Source organism: Nesoenas mayeri (genome assembly GCF_963082525.1).
Source record: "Nesoenas mayeri genome assembly, chromosome: 1".
Lineage (NCBI taxonomy): Eukaryota > Metazoa > Chordata > Aves > Columbiformes > Columbidae > Nesoenas > Nesoenas mayeri.
Genome location: NC_137541.1, coordinates 53,858,579 through 53,884,087, shown reverse-complemented (window position 1 = coordinate 53,884,087; position 25,509 = coordinate 53,858,579). Strand labels below are relative to the sequence as shown.

Sequence of the window (25,509 nt, the reverse complement as noted above, 5' to 3'; positions counted from 1 at the left end):
AACTGCAGCATGTTGTTATATTACTGAAGAATAGTAAGCATAGAACTGGTTCAACTTTATCACAAAATGTTTAGTTCAACTTCTACTCCAAGGGAGTAGAACAATTCACTGTAGTATATTTTAAGCATGCTTAGGCACCAAAAAAGTCCATGAAGCATTTGCATAAATAATGAAAATTTAAATTTGCTTTTAAAAAATGCTTAACAATACAGTTTTAAAAGAAAAATTTACTCCAGAACATCCCTAAGCCCTCAAGCAAGACACAGTGACTAAAGTAAAGACAACAGAATATATGAGAGGACACCTTTGGCTTTTTGTAGAATCCCGACAAATACCATTTCACTACTTTTTTCAGGCGGTTGTAAGCATTCTCTTCAAGAGCAGCTCTATGAAACAAACAGAACCCACAGAACAAATATTAGTATTGTTTCAGTTTTAACACACTATCAATCGTTGTGATATATCTTGAATCTAGGAGCTGAAACAAAGGTTTTGTGATTTGCGGTACTGCAGCTGTACTGCACTGCAGCTTGATCTCATCAAATTCAGAGTTTTCAAATAATTGTGTGAAAATGGAAATCAAACAAAAAATTGGAAATCTTATTTCCATAATTGAGTCTGTTCTTTGTAACATTAAATCCTGTCCCACACCATCTGAAGTTCTCCCATTTATAAGACACTACTTTAGAGAACAGGCCTACTCACATGCAGAACTCAGAGTTGAATAATATTTAAATTTACAGTCTTTATTAGCTACATTTGAGTAGGCAACTATATATGTGACTGGAACTTAATACTGTATTAAAAAGGTTAACTAGTACTGTTTTACCATTTTAAATATGCCTCCTAGAGAAAAAAAACCAAACATAATTTTGAGAAGTCTTCTAGCCAGTCCAAAAGCTAAAATAGAAATGTCTGCAACGCAACTGCTATGAAATTACTAAGAGGGGCCTGACTTCAAGATGTACCGTATGAGCTGTCAAGCAGTCGCCTTTCAGAAAACAAGGATATCTGATGACTGATACACTGTCAGATAAAACATTCGATCTCTAAGCAGTCTCCGATGTTGTTAAGGAGACCAGATAAAACATTTCAGTATACACGGTTACCCCATCTTAGTTTAAAAAATGAAAAGAACGAAAACCAGAGATAGGATTGACTCACTCGGACAAAAAGTCTGCATGGTAGTAGTAATCAGACAGCTTGTCCAGGAAAGAACGAGGTTCCAAGATAAATGTAGGCAGTACGACCTTGGACAAGTCCATTCCCGGCCGGACTTGCTTCAGTAGTGTCCAGATGAGACTTTTGTTTTCTTCTGACACTACTTCTGTCTGAGCAGCCTCCCCTGCCTAGGATGAACAAAAAACTGCTTACAGAAAGGAGAAAGAAAATAATTCTCCAGATGACAGGTCAACACATTCTAAGAATCTAATGAGAATGGAAAACGGATATTTAAAATTAACCGCTCAGAGAAGATAAGCAACTATGGGAGAAAAATCAGGTTTCTCTAAATGCACGTATCCTTAATGAAGCATGATAGAAATACTATTCAGCATTAAAAAACTAACATTCTGTGATTCTGTGAAAAACTGCATTTGTTTTCACCAGCCCTAAACCAAAAAACTTTGATGTAGAATGTTGTTCAGAAATCCTCCCTTAGTCCTTTCTTAGGCATCAAGCCCGTGATCCTCTGTCCTCACGTACAAGATTTATACAGCAAAGGGCTGTTCATTCTAACAGCTTTCTCCCATGATGAAAGCTGCCACATTTATGGTTTTCACTGCCTTGACCAGTCAACAGCATCAGGGGTTTTCCTTAAAGAAAACCACTACTTAGGGGTAACTGAGCAAAACCAGCAGCCACACTCCAATATGCTCCTTTCTGTCCAAGAAGAAGGGAGATACTCTTCCTTATAGTTTCTGAAATCAAAAGCAAAAGTTATAGGAAAAGCATTTCTCTTTCCAGAACAGCTCTAAAACACACAAGAATTGTTTGCAACTTATACTCCTCAGCTTTTCCAAAACTACTGCTTCTCCTAGAAACAATACTAGAAAGCAATAAAAGCACAAAGTACATTCCATAGGTATAAAAGAAAAAATCTTACAGTTAGTACTTGAGAAGAAAGGTGAGATTTGTGAAAAAACACATCTTGATTTCTGTTACTAAGTTTTTGGTACCTTTATAGCAAATAAAACATACAAATCTGTCATATTTGCCTGTGTAGATACGTAAGACAATCTGCAGAAGTGGAATGGCAGCTCTGGGGCATCATATGAGAAGGCAAGGTGATACCAAAACACAGCAAGCCTTCCATTGAACTCTGTAGACCCTACAGCTGCTTAACTCCTTTCTTGCAGTAGAAGAACAGAGGTGTCAGCTTGTATGAAAATCCTAACTTGAAGATTTTTACTAAACATAAAAAAGGAGTAAGTTAATAAAAAATAAATAGAAACAACAACAAAAGAATGGGTAGACACGGACGACTTCTTCTGCAGGTGGCCCTTTCAAACTGAGCACCTTCTGTCCAAGCAATATTCCAGATGATCTCATTATGTCTGTCAAACCTCAGACAAAAGCACAAGAGTGCCAAAGCTGAACAGTACATGGATGAACAGAACTTTTTCCCCATATTATTGCTGAAAATATGAAAGCCAATCCTGCAAGCCAACTTTCAAGTGTAGTCCGAGCCCTAAAATATCAGCTTTCTATTTGGAGAATCTACTTGTTAACTACATCAATAGCACTTTTACCTCTCCAAGTTCTTCAGGACTCTGTTCTACATAAGTAGTTTCCTTGATATCAATTGGTTCTGGATCAACATAAGAATCATCCTGTCGCTCTGATGTGTCACTATCGCTTTCTTCGCTTTTCCCCAATCCATCGTTATCAGATTCCTCGTGGTCATGGTCATTTTCCTTATCGGACTTGTCAGAGTACATATCTTGATCTTTAAAGTGATGCCTTTCAATTTCACTGTCGTTTAACCTACAAAAAATAAAGGCTAAATGAATCTTCAACTTCACACAATAACTTCATGTTTCCAAACCAGGATCTTAATAAAATACACACTAAAATGGCCAATATCAAGCCTGATCTGGTAACAATGCCAAACTAGCTTCACTGGAAACATCTAGGATGTTCTCTTCTCAATGAACTGTCAAATGCATCAAGTTTAGAATAGTTTCATTGGATGTGACTTACAATGGTCTTCTAGTCCAACTGCTTGACCAGTTCAGGGCTGAACAAAAGTTAAAGGCCATTATTAAAAGCATTGTCTGAATATCTCTTAAATGCTGACAGGCTTGGGGCATCAACCACTTCTCTAGGAGGCCTGATGCAGTGTTTGACCCACCCTCTTGGCAAAGAGATGCTTCTTAATGTCCAGTCTAAACCTCTCCTGATGCAGCTTTGAACCATCCCCACATGTTCTATCCCTGGACCCCAGGGAGAGGAGATCAGCACCTCCCTCTCTGCTTCTCCTCCTCAGGAAGCTGGAAAGAACAATGAGGTTGTCCCTTAGTCTCCTTTTCTACAAAGCAGACAAACTCAAAGCCCTCAGCTGCTCCTAACAGAACATTCCTTCCAGACCTTTCACCAGCTTTGTTGCCCTCTGGACACATTAAAGGACTTTAACGTCCTCCTTAAATTATGGGGCCTGGAACTGCACACACAGCTCAAGGTGAGGCCACATCAACACTGAATACAGCAATATAATCACCTCTTTTGACAGGCTGGTGATGCTGTTTGATGCACCCCAGGATGCAGTTTGCCCTCTGGGCTGCCCGGACACACTCTGCTGGCTCATGCTGAGCTGCTGTTGACCAGCACTCCCAGATTCCTTTCTGCAGGGCTGCTCTCCAGCCGCTCCTCTCTCAATTCATTCTATTGCCTAGTGTTACTCCATCCTAGGTGCAGAATCTGGCATTTGTTCTAGTTAAATTTCATGTCATTCGTAATTGTCCAATGCTTCAATCTATCTAGATCCCTCTGCAAGGCCCTCTTATGCTTGAGAGGGTCAACAGCACCTTTCAGTTTGGTATCATCAGCAAACTTGCTAATGGTGCATTCAGCACCTGCATCCATATCATTAGATAAAAATATTGAACAGAACAGGTCCTAGGATTGAGCCCTGAGTAACACCAGTGGTGACTGGTTATCAATCAGATATAGCCCCGTTCACTACATCCCTCTGAACTCTGCCCTTCTGCCAGTTCTTCATCTAGCACATCATGAACCTGCTCATCTCACAGCTGGATAACTTGTCCAGAAAGATGCTGTGAGAGGCAGTATCAAAAGCCTCACTAAAATCCAGAAAAACCACATCCACCACCTTCCCTTCACCCACTGTGCAGGTGAGTTTATCACAGAAGGATACCAAATTAGATAAACAGGACTTTCCCTTTGTGAACCCATGTTGACTGTGCCTGATGATTGCATTGTTCTTTCAATAGTACCCGGTATGATCTTCTCCACAATTTTTCCAGGTACTGAGATTAGGCTAACAGGTCTGTAGCCTCCTGGGTCTTCCCTCACGGTCTCGTGAACTGGAATGATATCGGCCAACTTCCAGTCAATGGAGACCTTCCCAGACTCCCAAGACCTTTGGTACATGATCAAGAGGGGTCCTACCGTAACATCCACTAGCTCCTTCAGTACTCTAGGATGAATCCCATCAGGCTGCATGGACTTATAAACATTCAGCTGAGACAACTGGTCTCTTAAAATTTCAGTGCCCACAAATGCGAAGTCACTGTTCCTGCCCTTAGGTCCTTCAAGTCAGAGGACCAGGTAGCCTAAGTTCTACTAGTATTATTAAAAGCTGAGGCAAAAAAAAAAAAAAAGGACTGAATGTCTCCAATTTTTCTTCATCCCTGTTTTTCAGGCAATCATCTTCAAGTACTGGTTCAATGTTTTCTTTGGAACTCCTCTTGCTATTAATGTAATTACAAAAGCTAGCTCTCAGTTGAAGCTAAAATTGCTTTCACCTTTCTGCAGGTTTTGTCGCTTATATAGTTAAGTGCACTGAATACTCTTAGAATATGCTATATCCAAAGATCTACTTAATTAAACCATTAGTCTTAATTAGACTTAACAGTTGTAACTAATTGCTGTGATTGTAATCTGGGCCAGCTGCTGATATTAAACTATTATTCATGAGTACACATCTCCAGCTGAATTGTAGACAACAGTTCTATTGTTTCCATGAGATAACAGAAGGAGCAAAACTGTAGCTGAGCCTGCCTGGTCACCTGGATAGGGCCTTGAATCTGGGCTGGGGGCAATAATTTGCCATTTCTGTGCTTTTCTCAGACTATCTATGCCAGAAAAGAAACCGCATTTATTCCAGTCCAGGTCTTCTGTCTCAAATACAGAAACATACTCTTAACAGCAGTACAAAATTCCTGCTCATTCCAAAAAAATGGGCAGCTAAATCTTCATGAGTGGGAGGGATTATCTGAAATAAATTTGCATCCACATGAAGCTACAGCAAAGTGGTGAAAGATTACTAAGAGAGCACAAGCTTCAGACCCCATGATTTCAAATAAATTACTAAATTTTTTATATTTTCTAATGTGCTTGGTCACCACAATTGAAGTGTTTGAAAACACTATTTATTCCTCATGCTTGTTTATTAATATATTTCCACAAAAGCTTACGGTCCCAAAAATCTGTCTGAAAGTATGTATTGAAATAAACAGAGACTTACTCAAGGGCACTGTGACATGAGGTGATACCAGATTATTTCACAGATAATGTCAATTTTTGTTCATTTAATTTAATATATTAACAGGTGGCTGAATCATTATTCATCCATCTGACAATTCAAAGCTGAGACATGCTGAAACCATTTAAATAATGATTGAATTATTCATTTATTTAATCAAAGAACAGCCCAACTTTTGTCGCATGTACTAAACTTATTATTTTCAGGTGAAGCTAACAAGAGAGACCAACATCAAGACAAAAAAAATTAAAACTTTAACAGTTTAACTGGGTACTTAAACTTACTGATGTGATACTCAACTTTGAGTTCCTTGGGCCAAACTTGCCTGTGTATCCACTTGGATAGAAAAATTGTGGTTTTTTTGTTTTATCCACATACAACATAAACCACAGTGTAAATAAGTTATATAAAGCGAATTCAGAAGCAAAAAGAACTGCAACCTTAGAAAAAGACTCCCCTTATGAAGAAGTTATCACTTCAAGGTTCTACCAAAAGGACAATCAGGTTTAGTAACTAATCCACTTACGGTAAGTTTTCTCCACTGTGCAAGTTGTTAGCACGAAGCAGACCATAGAGAGAGACATGAGTACTGTCTGCTGAAGAGTTCAAATCGTGTTCTTTACCTTCTCTAATCATTGTACGTTTAAGGAGACTTGAACATTTCAGTGCCAGCTCCAAAGCATCCATCCAACACCTGCCTAAAGACAGATTTATTATTAGATTAAAAATTAAGGATCTAACTGAACTATACAACTTCCGTTTCCAATTTCAACAATCCTTTTGGCTCTGCTTACACTTCAGAGTTGTTCCACATTACATGCATTGGATTTCATAATCTGGTGGGGACATAAAAACAACTAACAACTACCCAGCTCTCTGGTACAAGGGATGCTTCAGGGTGGGATGAGCAAGGTAAATCATGATTCTGTTAGAGCATATTCCAGTTTTTCTTCCTTAATGCAAGTATGTTTCCCAACCATCGAATTCCTCAAGTTGCCTGCAGCCCTGCTCCAGTTTTGAAGACTAAGTAACTGCATCAGTTGGCAACATTTGCTCATGCAATATAACAACAGTCTGGAGAAGTAGCTATAAAGACAGCATTTAAATGCCATTTCAATATAAAATAGCAGACATGCCTTTTTGTTTGTTTGTTTTTGGTTTGTTTTTTTTGTTGTTGTTGTTGGTTTTTTTTGTAAAAAGTAACTACACAAATGTGTGTGTTCCTTCCACTCCTTATCTCACCATTTTCATGTATGTAATCCATTTTCCAATACAGAAGGCAAATAGAGTCCTATTTTTAAAGTCTGCAGGGGTATACCTTATTAACCAGTAAAAGGAAAGCGGCTGCTAAAAAGGTTACACAACAGTCAGAAATTTTGTTTCCACATTGTAACCTTGGAAGATGGTTGCACTGATATCTACCACCACCTTCCCAGTAACAAAGGGTGTTATGAAACTATATTTTAAGGGAATTTTTACTGCTAGAACTCTGTGCAACTGCTACACTTCGTAACAGGCAAGTGCTTTCATTAGAAAGAATGCCCACATTAGCACTTCAGAAAAGAACTAGCTTGAGAATTTAGACATACATTAATACAGTTAAATCTGAAATAACCCCTTCCACCTACCCAGCCAATGCAAGGCAACTGCAAGGAGTTCTATGAGAGTTTATTCAGGTCAAAATTCTCCTTTAATAGCGATGAAAAATTACCAGTACTAACACAACCGAATGCATTAACTTAAAGGGAACCTTAACAATGATTAAACGGCAATCACAGTGATACAATAGACACGGTAAGATAACCGAAGCCATTCCTTTCTAATAAGTAATTGCTGTAACTGTGGAAAACCATTGAAATATCTATTTACCATCTGATTCTGAAGCGGCTCGGATGATCAAATAACTGCTGGGCAATGGCTGAGTTATAGAACCAACTGCTTCACCTTTGGGACCCTTGAAATAGACAAAACAAGCAACAGCATCAGATATTTTAATTCAGTTTTACAGTTTATCATTCAATGTAATAACAAGCTGACACACTGCAGAGCTATTTACTGTCACTCAGCAACATCTAATGAAGACATGAATGGAAAGATGGACAGCCCTCTTTTACTGTATCTCTTCTTCAAAGACTTCATTCTAAGTACGGCTCCCAATTCAACCCTGCTTTAAAAAGAACGGTCTTTGGGATTCTAATATTTTTATTGTTGTTTTTTCTTGTAAATCAGACTTGACATAGTAACTTGGAAATGCTCTGCTGATGCTATTTATAGAAAGATGACAAAAGCATCAAAAGGAACACCACAGGGAATCACCCTCACTGACCAGTGATTCCTGCAGGTGAGTATAGAGAGGTCACAAGGGGCAAGGTGTTCCTCTTCAGCTCAGTATTTCAGCTGAAGAGGTGAAACTGAAAGCGAGCAAATCAAAAGATCTGTTTGTGGGGTGTTTTAAGAGCGTTGATTTACAATAAATGTTGCCTAGTAGAATACCCCACATCCATACAACAGTCTTGCCCTTCTCCAACCCCATTTGTTCGTGATGAGAGTGAAGGTTCATCTCAGTTCCTACAAGGATGCTACAGTTCCTCGCAGAAAGACACAGGGGCAAACCAAACCCCCTTTTCATCCTTATTTTATGTGACAATGTGTTCAGTGTCTCAGTAGCATCCTGTGCTCCAGAATGGCATGACTTCTGCCTGTCTTCAGAAGACAGGTTAAGTCAATTGATATTTAAATAAAATTAAAATAACTCCTCCCACCTAAACCCTATGTATTGCTATAGAAACCAACTCATCCTTTCTCCTTCCCTTCTTCCCCTTCAACCTCTTTACCTATCCAGTAGTCAAGTCCACAAAATATTTAGGTGCCTAACAGTAGGCTTGGCATTTAAATAAGAAAAAAAAATATATAGATGATGCCCAAGTCCATAAAAGATATGTAGATGCTTAAGTCTCTCTATAAAGGGTATCAGCAGGACACCATGACATTACGTTCAACCAAAAGACACAGAGAGGTTGTCAAATGGCAAAGTTTAATTTTCACTATTTCACAAATTAAAAGAAAGAAAAAAATCCAAAAGACCTTTCCATTTCTCTTGAGCTTCATTTTGGAATAAAATGCTAAACAACCACTTTAAAGTCCCTTCAAAAAAAGTTTACCTATGGTAACTTTAAGACAACTGGTAGGCAAAGAGGGCTGTATTAAACATACTTGAAGCTATCATTGAAAGCTGGGTTAAGCCTGCCTAACTGATGAGTTAACACATCTTGGTCTTGAATGATTTCCCCCAGAGAAGCCTAATGAAAAGTCAGTACGAGGCTTAGAAGAGGGAACTGGAAAGCCAGCAGAAGTTTTGAGCAAAAGCAGATAAAGGCAGATATTTTAGAAGCAAGCAAATGAAACAGCCAGAACATTTCTGAGGGCAAAAGGCAAGTAAAGTGGAGTCTTGGTGGTACTTAAATATCAATACAGGCAAGCTAGTGCTGGTGTAAATGATGTTCAGAAGCTCCTGAAAAGTCAGTAAACAACAGGAACAGCAACTGAGGTGTTAGAAACCAGATTCCAAACCTCAGTCCCCCTCCAAGTGAGCAGGAAGTTGTGCCTACAAAAAGCGTTTGGTGAAGTAGCATCACAGGGATTAGGAGTTGCTGGGTATGGAGGGCCAGGAGGGACAACCCAGGCATGAGCACCCCTCAGCCAGCCCCAGGCAGGGCTGGGAGAGGTTTGGGGGGCTGCAGGGAGGGGACCGCAGCACCTGGGTGCACCAGTGCCATGCAAGGGCCTTAGCCATCACTAGTCCTCCAAATTCTCAGGTCACAGGACATGGGCTGAGGGCAAGACCTCTGCCCATGAGATCTCCCCTTTAGGGTTCTGCTGCGGGCACGCAGGGTACACGGCTTACTCGGTACTTCATCTCTGTAGAGATAAAGTGTGGTTTTGGTGTTTGGGTTTTTCTTTTTGATGCAAGAAAGCTACGCTCCCTTAGGTGCTTTGACAATACGCTGAATAAAACCAAACAAATAATTTGCAGCTAACATTTAAGTAGGTTGACTTATTTTGGAAAAACTGCTTGTGGATCTTGATTTCGTCTGATTGTTTACTGTTCCAAAAGCACTGGACATTTTTCTTTGGTATCACCCACTGTGGTTTCAAAAATCAATTTTCAGTATGTTAGTGTTCTGTACAAGAGACACATTATTTTCCACTTGTTACATGACTTTATTTGAACTGTGTGTTCCTGACAGAATGATGGTACAGCTACTCCAATACCAGGGAATGGGCAAGTTAAAAAAATCCACTAGATTACAAAAACTTTGAAGTTTACTTCCTACAGAATATTCATGCCAATAAAACTCAAATGCCATGAACATTCAGAGAAAGTGATAAAACCTGATGAGCAGTCACGCTTGACTAAATCTACTACTTAAAAATTATTTGAACTATCTATTCTAGTTATTAATTTCAGTAAACTGAAACGGCATCAGGAGTGGGCACATGAGGAAGACAGAACCAGGTGCATCAGCTACCTGAGAGTGCAGGAGGAACATCAAAGACCACAGCAACAGGCTTAAGAGAGCATGTGAAGTGACTGGCCACAAACTACTGCAGAAGAGAATTTGCAGCCTGCCAGAAGGACACACTATGGGAAGTGTGTTCAAGTGAGAAAATCTCCCGCAGTATTTATACCTGTGCAAATGTTTCTCGCAATGTCATCTTCCTGCACTGATTGCAAACAAGGCTCATTTTGCCTTAGACTTCAGGCTCATTCTGGTAAATCTACTCTGTAAATCAGTCAATTGCTGTGATGCTTATGAAAGTTTGCCTCATGATAATGAATCTGTAACTAGGACATTATAATTGACTAGGTAAACAAGGTTTCAAACTTCAAGGCCTTTCATCTAATTAAATCCAGTAATTCTCAACTGCAAATAGCCAAACCAAAATGAACAAACGCCACTCCAGCTCTCAGCACATTTAGAATGGACAATATCAACTTGTTCAGGTTCAAAATTTGACCTACCTTAAAAAAGTAAAAATCTGGTGGGACATGTCCTCTAAATTCTAAATATCTAGTTAAAAAAACAAACAAATCCATTTCTCATTGCCAAGCAATAAAGAAATATAAGACTGATTTGTGATCTTCTGTAGACAGGCCACCACTTTGCAATGTATGTATACATGATCATAAATAATTAAATCACATCAACACCAAACCCTATAGCTTTGAAAAAGTATATGAAGTCTGTGTTCTGCAAATGTGAGATCACCACTAATTAGTGAAAAGCCCTCCTAAGCAATATTAAAATAAAACTGTTCAAAAGATTTGATGTAAATTTGGTAAATTTAGATAACATTGATAACAATTCAGAAAGACCACAAAAAGCCATTAGGAATTATACTAGCTGACTTCCCAGAGATAAGCAAGACAAAATCAATGCAGCATATTCTACAGATATGACAGTACATCTATATCAATTTAAGATTCAGAAGCTATATATTGCAGAGGGCATAATTGATTTATTATGACAAGGACCCTAATATTGTACAGTAATTTCATCTAAAGCGAGATGCCATTTCAGGAGTTAAATATGTTCACTTGTGCTGTGCTTCCGCAGCCCCTCTCCATATGCAAACACAAAACAAGGACTACAATCGTTTGTTTACTAGAGTATAAACAATGAGTAATAGCAAACATTAAAGATTCTTAGGAGAAACTGAAATCAACCTTTGCTGTGCAGAACACATTGTGCTTTTCAACACCTACAGATAAGAGCTGGTCACAATATTATGCCATGCTTGACAAAGCAGACACACATCAGAACTGAAGGAAAACATTTATCTTCCTAAAATTGTAGCCAAAAAGGAACACAGTTATCTAACAAGTTGCAGTATAAGCTATTGTTGCACAAGGAAGTAATCTGAATTTCTGTTCTTAAAAGTACACTGAACTAGGCTGACATTTTATTACATCAATATAGGGCTGGAAGCCAAGAAATGTTTAACACACATCTCAACTCTTCCATTTTGGCAAATCACTTCTCCCCTGAATTCCTCAGGTTCGACTGATGTAAAATACAACATTATACACCCATTCCCTCCACTTACATGATTGCCAGTGACAGCATTAACTTTTTTAAAGGTATCACCACACTTCTGAACACAGTACACAGAGCAGCATAATTCAAATACTTTTCATGATGAAGAGTAACTAGATGTTGAAGGCTTATATTCAGAATAAACAAGCCATTAAAGTTATAACAGAAAATGCAGTTCAGCTTTTCATTAAGGTTATCTTCACTCATAGCTGGCTAATGCTAGTAATTCGTTAAGAACCATATATACTACCACTAACCTTTATAGCCCATATGGACTGCTCCAAAGGATGAAAAAGTTTGAAACAAAAGCCATCTTTTTTAGAAGGCCTCTCAATGAGTTCACAAGCGTTCAGGAGCACTGTTCCTACCCACTGGCCATTTTTGGGGGTTTTGTAAACAAGCAACACTCCTGGTTTCAGTACACACCACAGCTTGGTCCAGCTTTTCAAGGTACCACGAATCTAGAAGATAAATAGTTACGGTTATAGCTCACACAAGCCAATACCAAAACCACACCTCTTAACAAAACGAAAACTGAAATTATTTATTAGTCTTTATTTCAAGTGAAGTTTAGCAGGTCTATCAAGAGTTTACCCACGTTTAGCAAAGACAATAAAAATGTAAAACTTCAATGCTCACTTTTCCATTCTTTCTTGATGAATACTTATTCTACAAATGGGTATACACACATCCAGATACGTCAAGTATGGCAGTTCATCTGTAACCTTCATGAATTTTCCTATCTGAAACATATTTTATCACTAGCATGAAGACATAATAACCTTTGGAAACAGAGCTCCTCTGAAAACAGGGCAGACATCTGATAAGAAAAATAAGGTATTCACAAAATAACTCAGATGTATCTGGATTTCTTAGATAAAAACTGTTGTAACAGCTGTTAGCTTCAGTCCATATGTGAAATATAAGATCCTATTAAGTCCCTGAATTTGCATATCTGATTAGATTGCTTGCATCAATTCTGTCATTTCTAGATTTTAATTACTTGTGTGTCTGTAGGACCGAATGTCAGCTTGACCTCTGAGCAAAATTTTAGCCTGTTTACATTGATTTTTGCAAAAACTGAAGAAACTTTTTCCAGACAAGCTATTTTATTGGAGCTAAGTATAGAAATTGGTAACAGATCTTTTTTTCTTTTACAATTTCCAAGGAATATATTTACAAGTTTAAGGAATTATATACAAATATATGTACTGCACTACTGTCGATGACACTGACTGCTGTCTTTCAGAAATTAATTCTTCACATTTTGTACTAGTATTAGAGGACAGTTAGTTCTTAATACAAGAAAGGAAAATTACCAGAAAGAAGTATGCAGAGAAATCTGTACTCAAATATCTAATGTGACTGAACCATTTTCACTACTGTTACAGACATAACAGAACTTCAATTCAAAATGTAAAATAAAAAGGACAAAACAAGAACCGTAAAGCCAACTCATCTGAAGTTAATGGCTATACACACAACATGCATGTGACTATGGTGACTGCAGTAAGTGGAGCCTGGTTCCTCTGTTATTCTCCTGGGATCTGAGCACAGAGAGCCTGGGATGCAATTAGGGGCTGCTCTGCTTGTAGAAAATCATTAACAGCAAGTAAAAGATTGAGCCTTTTCTATTCTAGTCAAAAAGAAGCAAGCAGCTGCTACATCTTCAACTCCGGTTCCACACTTGGATTCTGACCTTCAGCCAGTCAGCCATGACAATAACTGATGGGTCTGTGATTGTGCTAAGTAATTCCTTTGTGGCTCTCTTCTTTTCTTCTCTGTAATTTTTCTTTTGAACCTGTAAATAATAATTAAAAAAATATTTACAATGCCACAGCCATAAACCAGCAATGAGAGCATGAAAAGACAACTATCAATATAAGCTGAGGAAAAACCTGCTAAATTCAATTTGCAATCCAGATACAGAGAAGCAGCCTTAAAAGACAGTATTTGACTTCAAGGTGTGAACAACTGTTTCTTGCTCTGTTTCAAGAGCAGCTACCACATAACCAATTTCAGATTCTTCTGCAATTTGCTTTAAAGACTGAGGACTTGGAAAATCAGAATCACAGGGGAAAAACAAACCAACCAACCAGCCCCCTTCCCTTCCTGGTAAGAAGTCCAAAACCAAATTTGGGCCAGATTCATATTTACAGGTACGTTATCTGATCAGCAGTATTTATCCACCAATTACTTTTCCTCCCCAATAGCAAGCTGCAGCAACATATCTCCCTCTTTTAGAGGCAAATAATTTTATGTTTCTCCTGACATGACATCTGCCAAACAGTGCAGTTTAGCCCTGTTACAACACAGGGGGAAGAAAGCAGTAGAAAAAACACAGGTACTGCATGCAGATTGTAGTTTTGGTAATTCAATTTGTCATTTCATTGCATGTCTTGAGGTCCCTGCCAACCTGAATTATTCTAAAATCTTCTGAGTTATCCTATAATCTTGTGCCATCTTAAAGATCGCATTATAGAAGCCCATACTCAGGTGACAGTACAATAAGATTTGAAAAGAATCAATACCATTACTTCTCACAACACTTAAAATGTTTCATAGAGGTCTCATCACTAGTCGGCATTTTTATCTTCTTGTTAGAGAATAAGGTAAAACTATGTGAATGCATTTATAGTCCATGAGGAGTTACTTGGAAATGAATTCACCTTGAGAGATTCTTTTTTTGTAAGCTTGCTTGAAGATAAAGAAATGTCCTTCTCAGAGCCATTGAAAAGCTTGGATTCAGACTGAAATTCACAAAACACATAATAAATAAATTAAAATGATAGATACAAGAATATATTACTGTTGCAGGCACTTTAGAAAGTATTTGAAGTGCACGGTTATGTTTGTAAGGTTCCCATTCTCGCTTATCTACCATTTCTGCCAGTTTAAACAAAAACAAACAAACACCACACATGAAAAAAAACAAACTACAACTTGCAACATGAGCAACCTGTTTATGGAGTCTCTTTTCATAAGTACTTAATGGGAAAGAAGTATGAGATTCCTCCAGAAGAAGCTGAACTATATACAGTAAATATTTAGCTCATGTAGTCTGTTACTTGGCACATCGCAGTCTTGACTAGTTAGGTGTTATTTTAGCAGAGAGAGAAGGTTTTAGGAGAATCCTCATGTTTAAACACAGAAATCATTCTCATGTTCCTGTGACACAGGAATCCCAACATGTCCATTTTTAACTTCACAGCTCCTTCATTCGGATTGCTATAGTGGCACTTACCCCATGACCCATGAAGGAAAATAGAGCGCTGAGTCCTGGGCTGAAGAAGCTTTATAAATCATCAGAGAACAACTGACCACTAATGGCACTTGTTCTGCTCCTTCCTCCCCAATCCCGGGCTCTGATTACTTTTTGCAAGTCATCTTCAAGAAGCTCACAGAGGCGACAGACAGGGGATGAGGCTCAGGTTTGTTCACCAAACCCAAGTCTTTGTTCATGGAAGATAAAATGCTGCCTCAGCATCACGAGTTCTCTCTCCTGCCTCTCCACACATCTTGTGAAGTTCAAAGTTTATTCCTTGGCATCTGCTGCCTACTAGTTGAAAGGGAACTAGAGCCACAAAAGATTCACCTTGGGATACACAGCTCTTAAAAAAAAAAAGAGTCTATCACAGTTATCATGGCATTCCTACTGCAACTCAGAGAACACTGAGTAGGTATCCCCTACATAGAAACTTCAGATAAATTATGAAGTGTTGCATTTCTTCGTGCACTGAAATATAAGCCCGACAGACCCAAAGTTCCTGCCTAGTCAAAAAAAAAAACAACCCACAAAACAGGAAGAAAAAAGAAAAATCAGTGTAACATTGTAAACTGTATATATTCAAAGACAGTTTATGAGAACTGCTTCTCAAGCTGTTCGACATTTCTGACTAGTCATTTTGAATCTCAGACTACAAGGCACAGTCTATTCTCTGAATTTCTATTTTGGAACACTATAAGATGACATCCAAAAAATAGGCAAGCTTTGAGAAAACTTACTGCAATAATAGAATCAGTACACTTGAACATTCTATTTATACAGAAGTTGCTCAAAACAAATAAATAAAAATCTAAAGATTTACAAGTAGGACAAAGCAATTTAACTTTGATGTGCCTAAAGACACCTTTAATTCAGAATTAAGACTTTACAGGAGTCTACTTAGATAGCTTAGTGTCAAATAGATATGTGCAATAACTGGCAAAAAGTAATATTATCTTAAAATTATTTCAACAATAAGTAAATGTTTTCTAACTTCCATATATAAATTGGAAAATTGAAGGAAACCTCTTCATTTTGTATTAAAGATATGCCCTTAACACTCAAAATTTAGCTTTAAGACAAGCATACAACTTGAAATTTAATTCCTCTGTCTAGAAGCCAAATGAAATACAGTACTTTAAATGTAATAACAGAAGAGGGGAAAAATGCTTATCACTGTCACATAAGAAGAGGTAATGTAATCATTATGCAAGCTATAATGGAGCAACTTAAGTAAAACATTCATAAATATTCTACTTGCTCACTAACAGAAAGCTAATGCAATCTAAAGGTCACGCATATAAAAGCCCTGAACCAGTAAGAATCACAGGCTACAAAAACTCCTTCTCTCAGTTTTAAAGCTCAGTAATACAACACTGAGTAAAGTTCCATATTTACGTGTCTGATGGATCACAAGACAGATCAGTGATTCGTGTATTTTTAAGCTAGTGACTTCCTCAGTTATATCCACACAAAGCAGACAGGATCAAAACTTAAGAAAACATTTTAAGAGAACCTGCTGCAACTCCCAGCGAGGTACATTCAGTACCAGATTCTGGGCAAGTCTCATCACCGCTTTTCCATCCTTAGTTAAAAAGGAGGGTTGCTATTTCACCTCCACAGCTGTAACACACACCATCTTCTGTTAGGCTGACATTTATTTGTAGATTTTAAAGGAACCACTAATCTCATCAAGTCCCACATACAGTCATTGCAAAAATATGGATGAAGAAAAACATGTATCTGAAGTAGGATTATTGATCTCATCTTTGATAGCAAAAAGACACAAACAAAAGTAATGGCAAAGCAAATAAATACTTAAGATCCTGGAAAGAACCAAGAAAAAAAAAAAAGGAAAAGAAAAATAAAATGGATAGTCAAAGATAAATGATTAAAAGAGTCTGAAATAAAAACAAGTTAAAAGAGACCATATTAACTTGATTTCCTAGTAAAAACTCACTTAGACGTAACCAACACAAATACTTTGATCAGAAGCAATCTGGATGGTAACGTATCCTTCCCTGATCTCCCTGACAAGTGAAGCTCTAGGATGCAGTAGAAGCTGAAAGATGCAAAGTTTGTGATTCCAAGTCAGATGTAAGACACCAACAGCTTGAAATCACAGAATTATAGAATCATTTTGGTTGTAAAAGACCTTTAAGATTGAATTCAATGGTTAACCTAGCACTGCCAAGTCCACCACTAAACCATGACCTGAAGTGCCCCATCTCCACATCTTTTAAACACCTCCAGGGATGGTGACTCCATCACTTCCCTGGGCAGCCTGTTCCAATGCCTGACAACCCTTTCCATGAAGAAATTTCTCCTAATATCCATTCTAAACCCCCCTTGGCACAACTTGAGGTCACTTCTTGTAAGCATTTCTATGCTTAGCTACACACCACAGAACTGCAGCATCAGCTGCAAAACCCAACCTGCTCACCCCAGCGCTATTCTGATGACACTGTTCATAAGCAGGGAAACGCTACTATAATTTTTAAGTCACTTGGATTTCCTTCAATATTTCTTCAGCATTTCTCTTTAAAGCTCTGACACATGAAGTATCACAGAAAAACTTGTGCCAAGACCTCGAGTGCAATCCCTCTGTCTCCTAGGGGTGCGGGTGCCTGTGCCCAGGGCCAGCTTGGAAAGACACAGCGCTCACCTTGCAGCAGAGCCCTAAGGAAAGAGCTGTGCCCCAAATCACGTGGGTATCTCCCCCACAACCCTCAGGAGCCTCAAGCTCAGGTCCTCACCTTCCCCCGCAGAGCAGCCCATGCCTGCTGCGCCCTGACAATCTGTTCAAGGGTCTATTACCACATCTGCCTCTAAAAACCAATGGACATCCTCACGGAAAACAGAAAACTACAAAGCAGGGTAATTTAAAGCCTCTAAACTCAATCCTGTAGTGATGCCTAAATGAGAAAAACAAGTGAACTTAGCTACTCTGTCCAGTGATCAAACCATACACAACCACCCACTCCAAAAAATGCAGTCTCTTCTATTTAATACATAAATATCCCTAGATAACAATTCAGTATATTGACATGCCGGCCACTTCCGCTGATTAAAATGTTCATACACCTCAGGAGTTATGACAGGCCAACAAATAAAGAAGGTTGTATCAGAGCGACCTATATAATACCCTAGAACTGACAGTTTCTATACCTGTATCCTACAAATTTAAAAGGATTTGGGAAAGGAAAAGATACCTATGGTAGACTTCTCTCTACAATACCACAATGAGTTTGTTCATGAACCTCTCACCATGTGCATACTATTTCTATACCATCAGAAAAGAACATTTTATTCTGAATAAGAATGCTATTGCAGACTATTCATGTAAATAATTGCAATCAGAACAAAACAAAGCTCTGGAGACAAAAAAAACTAGGATTGCTACATAAAAAGAGTCTTTGTGGTTGCTGGGGGAGTTCATGTTTTCTTGCTTTTTCAAGTTTAGCTAGCCCAAGATGCAATGATTTTGGTGACTGCAGTGTCCATCTCCCAGCTCCACTTTGGATGTTGTCAGTTTTCACTGGCTCTCAGTGAGCCTTTCCCATCTTGGGACTCCACAGTAATGACTATGAATTTGCCTGGTTCCTACCTTTTCCATTTCCAATATCCAGACTACCAGAAAGCATAAACACACATAGCAGTTATAACCAGTTTAATGTTCTACTGACCATGCTTTCCTTTGCACTCTCATTGCCTCAGCAAAATGGACCTTTATACTTGAATTCTGAGGTACAGAAGCTTTTGCAACACACAGGATAACAGATTACACTTAACTATGTTTTACTCTGGCAATTCAAGCTGTTAAACTAAACCTTTCCCACTTACAGTTTCCTTAACGTTCTTATAAGATTTTCTACAGCTCAGTGAACAGCATCTGCACCTACAGCTTAAACAGATTTTAAATTCAGTTCCATAGCAAGAGTTGGCCTCCATCCACTGTTACATCTGGCAAGGCAACATCCCACTCCAAGATGACAGCGAGAAGACTCCATGTTTCGTTTTCACTAATTTGAACTGTAGATTTTCAAGTTATGTCATTCTGAGAAATGTATTAAGAAATTCCCTTTGATCTTTATCTATTGCTGAATCTAAAGAGTAATATTCAAGATTATCTACAATGAAAGTTAAATATATGGGCACTTAATTAAAAATGCAGAACTCATTTGCACACTGACATTTTAAAGACATATTAGGAGGCTGCTTTCCTTACCTTGCTTTTTGACATAGAATGTGCTGTATCCTCTTTGCTTTGTGACACATCATCCTTTCCTTTGTCAAAACCTTAAAGAAAAGAGAACAGTGTTGCAAATGATTCGAAGACATAACATTTTACATGAACTAGCCTTTGAAATAAATATGCAAATTGTGATTAGCATAAAAGAGCGCAAGCAAATTGGATTTTCAAACAACATATACATACCAGTCCATCACATCAGTTGAAAACATACCAGCTAATACAATATGAACTAAATTAATACCCACTAAGAGGTAAGAACAGTCCACTGTATTTGGATGCTGCTGCACCCTATCCAATAACCTGACGAACACAAATATGGTGTGCAAACTTTTGTACTTTTATCTTCTCATTGCCGCTCATCTGCATACATTCAGGCACAGAGCAGAATATTAAATAAAGCATTTTTTGTTTTGTTCATTTCTGTAGCTAGAATTGGTAAATACCACCTACATGAAAGCAAATCTAAAACACTGATCAAGACTGTCAGTCATTTTTTGCAAGAAATTGAAAAAGGCTGCTTACATTAACCTTGAATTTATACTTTTGACTTGACACTGCATAAACGTAACTACGAGGTTTTATATTAAAAGAGTCATTGAAATCCCACAATCCCGCAACTCACAGTACAAACCCAACAGTTTCCCAGTATATGAAAAGCAAAGTGAGATGGGGCTGTAGCCACTCTTTGTGTGACAATGGAGAGAGGGGTCACAACTGCCATTAGTGCTGCTGCGCAGCTGCTACATGCCATGGAACATATACCAAGAACCTTTCCTTAAGGAAAAATAAGCTATTCTAGTTATGAAGTTAACATCTCAGTGATACATTTTCTTTTAAGAGATCGGTGGCAGCATAAAGCTTTTATATACAGGAATAAACCAAATTGCACAATGCATTTATCTGAGTAAGTAAAAATGCCATAATTTGCATGCCCTCCAGACAGAAGGCAGATAAATATGAAGTCATACGTGAACTTCAGGAATAATCCACGCAGCTGAAAAGCCTTGTGTGGCTCTGCCAGTGGTACCCCAGAGCTTCAGCCCACCAGAGGGCACCACATCAGCAGAGAAATTGCACAAACGGACAGCAAAACCTCTTCTGAGCTTTCCTTGGAACATGTTCCGAACATCGAAACAGAAACTGGTGCTCAGATGTCTACAATGAGAAGGCTTGTCAGAGAAACAGTTTGATTTCACATTCTTCAGGGGAGTGTGTGTATGTTGGGAGAGATTTTGTGAGCTTTAAAATAATTTTTATTAGCTCTCTGCAGCAGTGTTGAGTAGTTTGTTCAGAATAGGACTTGCTATTTATTTATTTATTTAGGCTAAAATTAGTAGCTTCACCCTTCCACAACTTAACAACATACAGAAAGTCTAAGACATTGCAAATACACATTTTGGGAAGTTTCAGTGACTTATAGAGGTATTAAGTTTGTCTTCAGGTTACATGAGAAATCTGAGATTCCTTTTAGTTTTGGTCTGGTAATCAGTCTTTTGGGTTTTTTTTGTTTATATTTATTACCTTTTGCAGAGATTCTTTTTTAAGATCAGATTTTTTAAAATTATATACTGCAATACTATAATATTACATTTTATGTTTACACAAAGATAACCTTACATGCCTTTTTAGAAATAAACTTAAATGTCTTTACAGAAGCCCTTCTCTTCTGTGGACAGTTCATTAAACCCTTGGTTTTTAAATTCTTCCAACACATCCATGACAGGTTTGTTTGGCTAATGAAAACCTATAACGCAGAAGACAACTTGACCACAGGGAAGAAGCACCTAGATAGGCAGAAGATTTGTAGTACTAGGGAAATAGGAAAAAAGCAAAAAGGAGAGTTGCTATCCAGAGGCCAGCAGCCACTTTTCCTATATAATGCCAAATACAAAAGCACATTCTCTACAGCACCCGACATCAGGTCCTCAAACAAAGCAAAGGTTATTTCAAACCTTAGAGGACAGACCTGCCTTATTTCACTGAGAAGTTATTAGATTTGACTCCAGTCTTGAGAAGTCAAACACACACAGGAACCACAGTAATGAGGTTTTCGCTTCACCTCCACACCCTAAAGAAATTCCCAATTAGGAACCAAGTCCAACTGAAAATTCAATGCTGGCACTTTCTAATGGCTTTTCAGTTTATACTTATTTATTTATATGCAGACACATATATGCATATACAAAAGGTTTCGTGATGGTAATCAACCAGAAAGTGCTAAGTCAGGATTGTTCTTACAGAAGACGAGCTATAATTCACAGCGTAGTTTCTAAAGCACAGCAGTTTTAAGGGCCTTACACATCCTTATCTAACATACGTTTGAGGTTTTTTTCATAAAAAAGTTTTTCATTGGTATCACTAATGAAAACAGAATGAAGTATTGCATCCCAGAGCATTAGACACAAAGAATGAAGCTGACTCACATTTTCCCAGACTTCACAGAATCATAGCATCATTTTGGTTGGAAGAGACCTTTAAGATCATCAGTCCAACCATAACCTAACTCAGGCACTAAACAATGTCCCTAAGAACCTTGTCTATGCATCTTTTAAGCATCTCCAGGGATGGTGACTCCACCACTTCCCTGGGCAGCCTGTTCCAGTGCTTGATAACTCGTTCTGTAAAGAAATTTTCCCTGATTCCAAAACAATCTAAACATCCCCTAACACAACTTAAGGCCATCTCCTCTTGTCCTACCTATCACTTGTTACTTGGGAGAAGAGACCAACACCCTCCATGCTACAACCTCCTTTCAGGTAGCTGTAGACAGCAATCACGTCTCCCCTCAACCTCCTTTTCTCCAGTCTGAACAGCCCCAGTTCCCTCAGCTGCTCCTCATCAGACTTGTGCTTCAGCGTCCCCACCAGCTTCGTTGCCCTTCTCAGAACTCTCTCCAGCACCTCCATTCTGCTTCCAGCACCTCAAGCCCAGGAGGTGTGCATCCTTGCAGATTTATACATATGCCACCATACTCGCCATTCCCTTCCTTACTCACACCCACAGCAAAGTGCTGTCTGAAGGGTTTGCTGCTGAAGGCAAATCAGGGTGCTGCAGATCCTGGAAAACCTTGCACTGCTCCGTCTTGGTCTGTTAGTAAACCCAACCAGTTAGCTTCATGTCCCACACCATCCTACATGTTACTTTCTCCTCTGTAGAAGGGATAAGCTCACTCAGAAAACAGAGACAAGGCTTTTCCTCTCAAGTGATAAAATGTATGGTAAAAAAAAATAAATCATAATTCAGGTACTGATTCAGACACAGTTTCACCCAGTGTTAGGACACATTTTTGAGGGAGGATCTATTAAGATGGAGGGACCTCAATACCATAGGTAGTCTCACTTCTTCTGACAAGAACAGTTTGATGCTAATACCTGCATGGAAATTTGTACTGAAATATCACAAAAAGCTATATATGGGCCCAAGATGAATCCTCACAGACACTTTGCTGTGGAAATACTTGGTCAAGGAAAAAAAAAACACCAGAACAATTATATTAATAGACTCAATAATAAGAAATACTATTTTCCCCCTTCCTGCTACCAATTACAAACAACCAATTTGTCTATGGATTTGTGACAAAGACAACAGGAAAGCCAAGAAAACTGTGCCTCTAAATGATGCTTTGTGTTATTGCACTCTTTGTAGTTTCATTAGTCCCAGAGTTACTGAAAATTGCACCACAAACAGCCTGTATCTGGAGTGGAGCCTGCCAGGGGATGAGAGGCTGGAGGCAGGTCTAATAAAAAAAGTGTCTTCCAAATTCTTCAGAGTATATCACCAGTGAGTTTGGACTTAATATTTCATCTTACTTGCTGTTTCCCATTCTGTAATTCAACCAGGAACTCTTTGATAAGATAACCTGAGCTCACATTTCACAATGTATAAATTCAGGTGCTGAAGATGCAGTCCCTTTCTGTAACTTTCTTGCTGTTAAATCTCTTGGATTTGTGTATCGTTTTGTACCTGATCACATGAAAGCAACCTTCAGAGCTAGGAGACAGCAAGCAAGAGCTGTTTGAACCAACTTTCAGAGCTGCAGATTGAGCCCCCAGTATTATTTAAGGCACTTACAGATTTTTTTAAAAAAATAAATGAAATCAATGAATACAAGCTCCACTACTCTAGCCTCTAAAGCAGTTCTAGAAATCAGGGACTGTGTTCACAGCAACAACGTGTCTTAATAGACTTTCTCCCAGTGTGACCTTCCTTGTCTTCACATCACAGGCCACAGGGGCTCTGAAAGCTGACTCCAGCCCCAGGGCAGTCAGCCACAGTTCATGGTACCACCGTAGAAGCCAAGGGAAACCATCCAATAGTGCATTCCTGCTGTGAACACTCGGCATACCCTTGTGAAACTTGCAGGTGGGAACCTGTGTGATAAGTCATGACGAGCTTTCTGACAGAAGCGAAAGCCTGACAACAGTGCACAACCTGAACAACCAGAACTCTGTACGTGCAAGATGCCCATGAACAAAATCAAATGATCCTTCTTTAGAGACTGAGCTGGAACATGCTGTCAATACCAAAAGAAAAAAAATCTCAAAAACATCATCTTCAACAAAAAATGAGGGCTATATACATTGTAAGACTAGCGTTAAAGAATCTTTAGGATAAAGTCTGTGATAGGTTACATTTTAAAACAAGACTGTTCAGTTAAGATATTTTAATTTTGAAGTGTAAAACTGGTGACATTGTTTGAAGTCACACCTGCGGTCTGTCCCTTCAATGAATCTTGAGGGACAGAAAAAACCAAAACCAAGCACATAACACCCCCTACGTCTCAAAACCTGCTGTCATACCTCTCAACAAATACCATTTTCAATTAGGATGCTTGAGAAAAATTAACATCTGAAAAAACATGTTACTTTTTAATGCCAGCATTACTTTACCCAAAAAGAAAAATAATTACTATCCACTAGAGGCTTTTTTTTCCAACAAAGAGAAGAACCAGTAAAAAGCAATGCAATGCGTTAGAAGATCACAAATAGGAAGCCTACCAACAATATTACTGACTTCCAAATGAAAAGCAATGAACAGACTGATTTGATTACTGGTGTGCATGTGACGAATGAACAATTGAGCTGAAAAACTATATGCTTCAGGAAGAACTATGAGCTATTCTTAGTGAGAGATATCAATACTGGTGTTAAATAATAAACAAAGCAGGAGAAAAAAGGAAAAGTATTTTTAAAGAATTGAACAGAGGAGGCATCAGTCTTTTTAACTGACTGATTTTCAAAAGTTTGATGACACGCAGTTTTAAAAATATACAATCTATATTAACAAAATATACAATCATATATTAACTAATTCAGATTCCTCCATGGCTTTTGAAACTGAAGTAATCAGAAAAGCAAGCAAAGTCCTTCTATGTATTTTCTCATGGTCATTTTTTCTTTTGAAAAAAGCATATAAAATAAACAATAATAACCAAAGAATGACCTCACTGTAACTACACAAGTATCTTTTTGACAGGCAATAACTACTCTTTGCTTAAATCAAACTGAAAGAGTATACTCTCCAGCATATGAATATTGTTTAAGTTCTTCAGATACGTGGAAGATTCCAAAAAATAAAACATTTTTTAGTTGTATGTTTACACTTTTTTTTTTTCCCCCCATTAAAAACTGTTTTCCATTTGGTCTGCATTTTAAGAAGTCATTCACTGTTCACTTACAGACAGATATCAGCTTTAATGTAGAATCCAATATAGGAAGGAAGCAAATAGGAAACATTTTTGTTTCGGTAATTACCAGACTACATGCATTTATTTTAAAGGTAGGGAGGATCTGTCAAGCTGCCAACTCCACACTTTTAGGCTTGGAGATCTTTATTTCCTGAGTAGCCTGAATAAAACTCAGTGTTAGACTCTTAGTAGAAGGCTAATCATTTCCTAAAGCTGAGTGAAAGGAAACATTACGGGGTAAAACATGAGGTTTAATAGAACGTGGTGTCCCAAGCATCTGTCCCCACCGGCCTGTGGCTGAACATGCTGCTCCAGCGATTCTGCAGAGCTCCCTGATCGCCAGCCCACAACCACCCCTGGGCTCTGCACCCCAAATCCTTCCCATGGCTTCAGAGCCATGGCTTACAAATTCACTGAGCCATTCTGCAGCAGGCACACAATAAACAGTGAAAACTATTTTCTTCCCACACCCTCCCCAGC

At 38.4% G+C, this 25,509-nt stretch overlaps 2 protein-coding genes across 6 annotated transcripts in view; both read right to left on the bottom strand.

The window, feature by feature from the left end:
- The window catches only part of OSBPL8 (oxysterol binding protein like 8), a 98,742-nt gene that overhangs the window by 13,528 nt on the left and 59,705 nt on the right, over positions 1-25,509 (bottom strand). For all 5 annotated transcript variants that reach the window (XR_013921905.1, XM_080340550.1, XM_080340553.1 and 2 more), the window contains 9 exons: positions 19,317-19,387; positions 14,493-14,573; positions 13,523-13,624; positions 12,081-12,284; positions 7,595-7,679; positions 6,252-6,423; positions 2,751-2,985; positions 1,165-1,349; positions 305-386 (listed from right to left, as the gene is read on the bottom strand). Coding sequence is in view for 4 of the 5 variants with exons in the window: in XM_080340550.1 (XP_080196676.1) it covers positions 305-386; positions 1,165-1,349; positions 2,751-2,985; positions 6,252-6,423; positions 7,595-7,679; positions 12,081-12,284; positions 13,523-13,624; positions 14,493-14,573; positions 19,317-19,387 (1,217 nt within the window). In the remaining variant the exon portion in view is untranslated. The remainder of the gene's footprint in view (positions 1-304; positions 387-1,164; positions 1,350-2,750; positions 2,986-6,251; positions 6,424-7,594; positions 7,680-12,080; positions 12,285-13,522; positions 13,625-14,492; positions 14,574-19,316; positions 19,388-25,509) is intronic.
- NAP1L1 (nucleosome assembly protein 1 like 1) overlaps positions 1-25,509 on the bottom strand; it is a 161,923-nt gene that overhangs the window by 121,246 nt on the left and 15,168 nt on the right. The gene's annotated exons all lie outside the window — the stretch shown is intronic.